The sequence below is a fragment of the Cornus florida genome, unplaced genomic scaffold, assembly GCF_030987335.1.
Source record: "Cornus florida cultivar Cherokee Brave unplaced genomic scaffold, ASM3098733v1 CherokeeBrave_3.0.0_Hap2_Chr10, whole genome shotgun sequence".
Taxonomy (NCBI): domain Eukaryota; kingdom Viridiplantae; phylum Streptophyta; class Magnoliopsida; order Cornales; family Cornaceae; genus Cornus; species Cornus florida.
Window position 1 is genome coordinate 19,800,604 of NW_026775580.1, and position 8,839 is coordinate 19,809,442.

The following is an 8,839-nucleotide window of genomic DNA, read 5'->3' on the forward strand; positions in this document are numbered from 1 at the left end:
TTGCTTATGTGGTAACACGAATGCTGACTGGGTTTCTGACGTGGCGCTAGGGCAAGTGCAGACAAGCCGAACGCGTGAGATCGCATGACCAGTGGCAGTGACGCAAGACGGTGTGAGTGGAACACCAGGATCTTTGGCGGAGACGTAGTGACGGTCTTGGTCTGTACTTTCAGTTGATGGTGGACATATATGTAATTATTGGTTTTTATTTCCTATTCATACAAGTAAATAAACATGAAGGCTAGGTGACCTAGTTTGCCACTGGTTAGAACTGGTTGAGTTCATAGATAGAGGGATAGTTCCCTACAAAGATCTCACACAGCTATTGCAATTTAAAAAAATAAATAAAATAAAATTGGCAGAGAGACGTAGGCCACACAAACCCCAACATAAATATTAAGCTTCTGGGTTTTCCTTCAATAGTTACACAACAGGACCAAGTGATCCAGCCCACTTTTTATTGTGAAGAAAACAGAGAGAGAGAGAGGGAGGGAGGAAGCTGTAACGATAATACAAGGTGATAGTGCAGTTCGCACTACCTTTTCCTATATATATCAAACTAATAAAGAATCAACACTATTGTTTGTAGAACTCCTGAACAATCCCCTACCAAAAATAAATTACAAACACCAAGAACACAGCTTTTTTTTTTTTTTTTTTTTTCTTTCTCACCTTTCCAAATCCCTCCTTTCAAAAGGAGCAACAACACTTTTTGCATCATCAATCAAAGCCACATTGGTTGGCTAGTTACAGTCCAACCCACATTCCTCTAGAAGTGGACCATCTGATTTTGCCAAGAATGGATCAATTCGAACCCACAATAGGGAAAATATGGAAGCAAGCAAAATGGACCAGACAATGATGATGGTGGGTGTCCTATTTTGCCTGCCCAGTAGACCCTTCAAGAAAGGATAGAGATGGACTATCACCCAGAAGGCAAAGAAAAGCTTGCCAAAGAGAGGTCCCCACGACTCGTACCCGTTGTTTATTGCATTGGAGATACCAGCAACCACTCCTATCAGATTTATTATCAACAGTGTCGTCGGTGGGATGAGTAGAGTGGTCCATTTGAATGCATACAGCTCCGAGAACTCCTCGTCGTCCCCTCCTTTTGATGTCACAGTGAAGTTTGTATCAACTCCAGCTAACACCTTCAAGAGACCTTGGAAAACAGCGAAGAGATGCGCTGAGACACCTCCAATAACCCAAAACTGCTCATTTCTCCACCATTCGTCAATACCAACACCGCTCCATCTCATTTCCAGGATACTCGTTGCAAAAATACAAATAAAAAGGGACAAAAACCACAGGCTCGCAGCATTACTTAGCTGCATTGAAAAAATGGAATCATATTTAGATATAGATGAGTAACGTAAAGCAACATTCATATATGAATCAAGGCCTTTAAGTCATGAATTTATTGGTAGTAAAATCTCTCATACCTCGGGAGTGATGAATTTCCCTGTGAGCAAGCACACAGCAGGCAAAGTACAGTATGCCAAGAGAGGAATGGATGTCCATGGATAAACGGTAGCATTTATGTATGATAGTCGTTCCAGCCATTTCAGGCCGCCTCCATATCCATACCAAAGAGGACAGTGCCTGCTCAAAAAGATTTCAATAGAACCAAGAGCCCATCGAAGGACCTGGTGGAGACGATCAGAAAGATTGATGGGAGCAGATCCTTTAAATGCAGGTCTTGCAGGGATACAGTATATGGATCGCCATCCATGGCAATGCATCTTAAAACCCGTCAAGATATCCTCTGTAACTGAACCATAAATCCAGCCAACCTGGAAGTGGGAGGAAGGAAGAAAAGCTTATAGATTAGCCAAAAGAGAAAGTGCAGCGATTGTAACTAGAGAAGAATTTGATCACAAAGATTGGAACTTTAGCTTTACCTCTTTTCCCCATTCTGATTTATCTTCATAGCCACAGCTAATTACATGAATGGCTTCTTTAAGCAAAGAGGCTGGACTAGCACATTTCAGTACCCCGCCATTCTCTAGCAATGTAGATGCAACAAACACTGGAGATTGTCCAAACTTCTTTTCCAACTTATTCTCGGACGACAAAGCTAACTTTTCACCCTCAGTCCCTGAAATACAAGCTCTTCCATGTCATGTAACAAAATAAACAAGCCTAATGTACAATTTCAAAGGTCAATGATTATAGTTGCTCAATTATGAGGAGACCAACAAGTATAAGTCTACTAACAAAGTTCAACTACAGGGAAAAGAGATTGGATACTGTAACACACAGTACCATGTCAAATTGACAGAACTCTCCCCTCCATAAACATTGAGAAACACTATCTCCAAGTTGCAACTATTTCACAACTTTGTATGCACCAAATTATAAACTTTTGGCATGACCTAAAATTGTCTACAACTTGCTAAGTAATGTATCCTACCAATGACTAAAAAGCAGTTCTAAAAGAGATTACCAGGGCAATTGCCAATTGCGATGAAATTTTGAATGAAATGCACAGGAAGAAAGTTTTAATGCCCAAAATAAAATTAGAAATAAAAGAAAATTTGAGAAAAACATGCATAAAAAACTACATCGGGCGCGAAATTACTGAATTAGTCAACACCCAGTTCAGATGTACAACCTTTATCTTGGGTGCCTTCTTCAATACCCTCCAATGCAAAGACAGTTACCCCTGGATCACCATTCCTCAAATTCTTCTGCTTCGTCTCAGACTTGGGCTTGTTAGTCTTCTTCTTCTTCTTCCTTCCAGAACAACAGCCTCCACAGCAACACCACTTTGGCAAGCAGTTGCACGTCCTTGTTGGTGGTTTCTTTGTCTTTGGAGCATCATAGCCATAAAGAGCATGCCGTCTGAATACACATCCAGTCCCAACATAAATGGGTCCTTGAATGCCATCCAAACCTTTCATGTTAATCTGGCACAGGAAAAATGATGATCAATTTATGAGAATCGATAAACAAACATGAAGCTGCAAAAGGCACTGGAAAGTCTATACTATTGAATGCTTACATCAAAGAATACAGTATTCCGGTTGGCATATCGATCATTCCTGTCAATTCCATCAAACCTCTGTGGAAACTGAACATAGCATACCCTCTTTCCCAGCAAAGGATCCATCATGAAACACATAGATTCCCTTATAGCCTTGCTGTTATTAATATAGTGATCACAATCCAAGTTCAACAGATAAGGTGCATTGGTGAGCACAGCAGAGACTCTGACCTGAAAAACAAAGCCCCAGGAAAAGGAAAAATTATATCATTCTGTCAACTGCTTCAAAATCATGGATCTCATAAGTGGTCTTTGGTTTGTTACTTACTAAAGCATTCATGGCACCAGCCTTTTTGTGGTGATTGAATCCAATTCTCTTTTCTCTAGAAACATATACTAAGCGTGGCAATTCATTTCCATCAGTGTCGTGTCCCCCACTTTGGCCAAGAAAGACCTTTGAAAGATAACAAGAACAATGTTAGAGCTAAAACCGGTCAGGATACAAACATTAATAATGAATCTCAAATAAGTGTACCTGAATCATTCCAGGATGATCTCGGACGTTATTCCCAGGCCATGGAGTCCCGTCCTGCATTGTCCACCCTTCCTCGGGCACCTTTTGTGCTTTTGCAACCAAAGCATTTATCCGGACTTTGAACTCCTCGTACTCTCTCTGAAATGCCAATGAAAAACAGATTTACAACTGTCTGCAACAACCACCAAAATATATGTGTGTGTGTGTGGAGCAATTGAAAGAAAACCATAATAACTCAAAGATCAATGAGTCTTACCTTCATTGCTCTTCGCTCCTTCACAAATGAAGGCAATACTTTATCTTTGAGATAATCAATCTTCTGAGCAAAATAAAACTCAGGAGCCCGTGGCTCAATGTTAAACTTCTTGCAAAATGGCACCCACTTTCGAGCAAATTCAGAAGTTTCTGACAATGCCTCAAATGTCAACATAGCAGCACCATCATCAGATACGTAACATGAGACCTTGTCAACAGGGTAATCCACTGCAAGAATGGATAGAACTGTGTTTGCAGTCACCAGAGGGGGTTCTTTCAAAGGATCAACGGTACTCACGAATAGATCAACCGCAGATAGTTGAGAGGGCTGTCCTTCTTTCTCATACCTAACACACAAACCAATAAGTTAAGATTATAAATTGATCTAACAGCTGGATTTAAGCATAATAGCGTGCACACAAGTTCAGCAGATCACCAACCTCAAGGACAACCTATCTAGATAAGTTTCCCTGTCAATTGGGAGCCACTTCGGGAATTGATCGAGAATCCATGAAAGCCCAAACCAAATCTCACATATCACAGATATAAGCCACAATGCATAAGCATCATTTACAGGATGCAGGACCCGATAGTGGAAGAAGAACCCGAGAACAACAAGCCTAATTATGATAATCATTCGGTAAGGGTTGATTTGACTTGACGGAATTGGCATCTTTCTTGACAATGGCTGTCTTGCCTCATCCATCCTGATAAAAAAGAAAATCAATGTTATTCCAAGATCAGCAATCAGTAGGGATTACATTTTTGAGTGATACGGGAAACCGAATAAGATGCATAACAAAAGTGCAACCAGCATTACTAATCTGCCGCAGCACATTCATTTGGCGTAACCAAGTGTTGAAGGCTAATCAAGATAAGGGAGTGCACATCTAGTTGAAAAACTAAACAATTAAAGATCCGAAAGGAAGGACTTTAACTTGTTAAGAAGTTTCATAGGACTAGCATAGACCATAGGCTATCATAATTTCCACTTCATTAGAAAAGAGAGATTTTATTGTGTTGGGAAGCTTACAATGGTAGGTCAGGTCCGTCTCCATCATCATCCCAATCTTTGCCACCATTTTCGCTCTTCATCATCTGTAGCTTCTCTTGTTTCTGCTTCCAACTCTCCATCCTCTGTTTCCAAGCTACACTTCCATAGCCATAAGCAGCCAAGTCCTTGGAAGGATCCATGGATCTGGGTGGGACTGCAAAAAGGGATTATTAGGCGTATGTTTCGGGTTTTGATTTGCGAAGTCAATGAAGCAATCCAGTTGAGGGCGCAAAGAAAATTACCTGGATGACCAGAATCTGAGAAAGGAAGTGGATGAATCCTTTTGCCTCCACCACTACCCATGAAAGAAGGAACCAATGCATGTTGTTCTGGAGGAATATCATCGACCTGCAAAAGAAACAATGCAGATCAGCCCACTTTTTCCGAAGAATTCAAAAAAAATTTAAGGTCAGAAAGAATGAAATCAAGCAAAGGAAGCAACACAAATCTGTCATAGAAGAATAATTGACAAACAAAAACAAAGAAATAAAGTATTTTCATAACACCGGATGTCAATAAATAATTTTGCTATCAAATGAAATGATAACAGTGGAATTAACACAGATGCAGACATGCAGTGATTTAGACATTCAAACAGAAATGGAAAGAGAGACAAATTGAGAGAATTGTACAAGAAATAGTACCATTTGACCATTGGTGAGAAGAGGAACTTGAGGCAATGGAGTGTGAAACGCATGATGAGACAAGTCAGAATCGTAGGAGCGGCCATAGGTCATGTGGCCACCATGAAGCATAGCCTCGGCAAGAGCATGCTGCTGCGAATCATGACCTCTCCCATCGAAATTGAACTCGTTGTCCACATCATCAATGTCGTCTTCCTCTTCATCGCCTTCAACTCTAGCACATCCTGCTCAGATGATAGCAATTAAAACAAAACAAACAATCTCAATAAAAGGATCAATTTGGAGTCAATTGCATTAGCAAAAACTAAGTGAAAACATCTCCTTCCTACCCTTTAGGCGTTTGTAGCGAGTTTTGCATTGTGGGCAAACTTGGCTGCCTTCTTGGCGCTCATATTCATAGCAAGTTCTGCAAACTGGGAAGGCACACTCATTGCACGCCACAAACAGCTCACCGTCAACTGTCAGACCGACATCGTCACCGCAAATCTGGCAGATTTGACCACTTTGTTGCCGCAATGGCTTTGGCTGCAGACCAAAAATTCAATCCAACATCAACAAATTAACAACCAAGCCTCTCTTTTTTTCCAATAACTTGGGATCAGCTACATGAATTCTATTTTTCCGACCAAAAATTCCATATAAATAATATATATATATATATATAGAGTGAAATTGTCAAAAATAAATAGGGGAGTGAAAGAACTTACCCCAGATTCTCCATCTCTACGTATAACGACCAGCTCATTCCGGTTGTGAGAACCAGCAACTAAACCGGCACTGGCCTCCATTTCTGTTTCTCACACTAAAAAAAACCCCAATTCAGGACAGAAGAGAAGCAAATCTTCTTCAGATCTGCACTAGAAGATGGATAGAAAGAAAGATCTTTTGAACTTGATTTCGATTTGGATAAAGCAATTTCGATTGTAACTTGCAAGAGGACTCTGATCTAGAGGAAGAAGAAGAAGCAGAAGCAGCTTGAGAGAGGAGGGGACAAGATTAGCATATCCCCACCACCATTATAGGCAATGAAGTCTCCTCCACTTGTGGGTATGTGGTGGACACTTCATAGAGAGAGATTTGGGGTGCAGAAGAAGCTTTCTTCCTACTATTGTCTTCCCCAATTGAAAGCACTCTCACCCCTCCCTTTGCTTTTTATTTTTATCTCAGACCTTCTCTCTCTCTCTCTCTCTCTCTCTCTCTCCTATCATTCCTTGCTTCTGACCTCAATCAACAACAACAATAACAATTTAAAGCCTACCACCCACTTCCAGTAAAATATCAACAAGAATCTGCATCTTCTTCTACTATAATAATCCTCTTTTGCTTTTATCTCTCTCTCTTTTTTGGGTCAATGAAAAAAACAATAATCAGCTTAATTAAACAAAGCTGATAGAAATTGTTAGAATAGGAGATGTGGAAAGATTGACACAGAAGAGAAGGGAAAATTGGAATTTTTGAATAAAGAAAGACCCTTCTTCAGCTATGCCAGCCTCATTATTATTGCTTTAACTGTTTTCTCTTATCTCTCTCTCTCTCTCTCTCTGTCTCTCTCTCCTCAACTTTCTTAGTGCCACTCGTTTCTTTTCTAACAATTTCTCTTCCATTATTTTCTGTAAATCTCCGCCGACACAGCTAATACTGTCAAAAACCTCTCTCTTCACTTAATAATGAGCTAATCACACTAGTATAAAAAGTAATATATATTATATCATATATATACAAATATAAATGTATATGTGTGTGTATATATAGAGCACATGAGAAAAAATACTAAAGAAAAGGACAAGATTGGTACGAACCAAAACTAAACATGAGGTTGAACCGTTGAACGTAAAAAAAAAAAAATATATATATATATATATATATGACGATATAATTACATAAACCGCTGCCAATTTATTTTTTTGCAACATGCCAAAATTTTAACTCAACTATTTCTTTTAATATAATGCTTATGAATATTATTAAAAAAAAAAAACCTCAAAAGTTATATTATATTTTTTACTTTTAAAAATAGAAGGTGGTAAGTTTAAGACATAAAAATGAGTACGTGAAGTTTTGGTTAAAAATATGAATATAAAAAAAAATTAAATAAATAAATAAAGCAAACAACACTATTTCGCAACAGCATGTTTATTATAGAGTTTAAGATTTCAAATTTTAGTGGAATTGGCTGTCATTAATATCAGGGGCGGAGCCATGTTTAGGAGGCTAAAATTATGTAATTAAAATTTTAGAAATTAGTTGTAGTATATGGAGGAAAATATAATCCAAAATATTAAAAAATGAAATGTAAATAAAGAGAGATATACCATCGATAAGAGAAAGAAATATATAAACAAGATGAAACCATAATTTACATGTAGAAAGAGAATTGGCATAGAAAAAATACTTTTACAAATTAGTTTTCCTTTAACAATTGTTTCAAATTATGAGGGAAAAAAATGAATACTTTAATTCCTCTTTGATATATATATGTGCAAATATAAATATAGGGTCTGTTTAAGTGTTTAGTACGTGTTTTGTTTTTGAAATTTTTATTTTTGGTCGAATAGTGTAGTAGTGTTTTAGGAAAAAAGCACATTTGATAAAACATATTTTATTTTGTACCGTGTCAAAACGTTTCCTAAATAGTGACTAAAAATTGAAACAACAATTTAGTATTTTTACATGTTTCAGTACTATAGTAACAAATACAGTAACATGAACAGTAAAAAAACTGAAAATTCTTAAATGACATTTTTAAACTAAGCATTATATTTTTCAAACTTGCAACATCGTTTTACCAAACAAAGGTTTTTATATATTTACTTTCAAAAATCTTACAACAAATAGACATTACTAAACATGCTTCCAATTTTATTCACAATACTCTACAACAAAACACTTACTTTGTTTAACATTAAAATAAATACGCAAAATCAGAGTCATTTGCGCGTTTGGTAGAAATATTTTGTTTTGTATAGTTCTGAAATGTTTTGTAAATAGTGATCAAAAGTCGAAATATCAAATTAGTGTTTTTACATGTTTTCGCATTAGTTATTGGTACCGTAGGGGTGAATAGTTTTTTTTTTTAAAAAAAAAAAAAGAAAATCTTCAATAGCATTTTAAACTAATCATTATATTTTTCAAACTTGCTTTATATTTTTACTTCCAACAATCTAACAACAAATGTTCGTTACTAAACATATCTGAATAATATACTTATAATAAAACACTTATTTTTTTATTAAAACAAAAATATAAAAACAAAACGTGTACCAACAGGCTGTACTATGCCAATAATAATTACATGCTGCATTAAAGACTACACAATTTATATTTATATTTTAGAATATTTGAATTTAGCTACAACTAAAAAGGTT

The 8,839-nt window shown here is 37.1% G+C and overlaps 1 protein-coding gene across 1 annotated transcript; it reads right to left on the bottom strand.

The window, feature by feature from the left end:
- Positions 1–369: 369 nt before the first annotated feature.
- Positions 370–7,038, bottom strand: LOC132278548 (probable cellulose synthase A catalytic subunit 3 [UDP-forming]). Its single transcript, XM_059780361.1, has 14 exons — positions 6,182–7,038; positions 5,804–5,999; positions 5,475–5,698; positions 5,073–5,178; positions 4,810–4,984; positions 4,217–4,483; positions 3,778–4,123; positions 3,522–3,659; positions 3,315–3,440; positions 3,005–3,217; positions 2,615–2,909; positions 1,902–2,098; positions 1,443–1,793; positions 370–1,328 (listed from the first exon to the last, which is right to left on the bottom strand). Exons 1-14 carry the CDS (start codon positions 6,260–6,262, stop codon positions 744–746), a joined length of 3,300 nt encoding a protein of 1,099 aa, XP_059636344.1. The 5' UTR covers positions 6,263–7,038; the 3' UTR covers positions 370–743.
- Between the last annotated feature and the right edge of the window lie 1,801 nt (positions 7,039–8,839).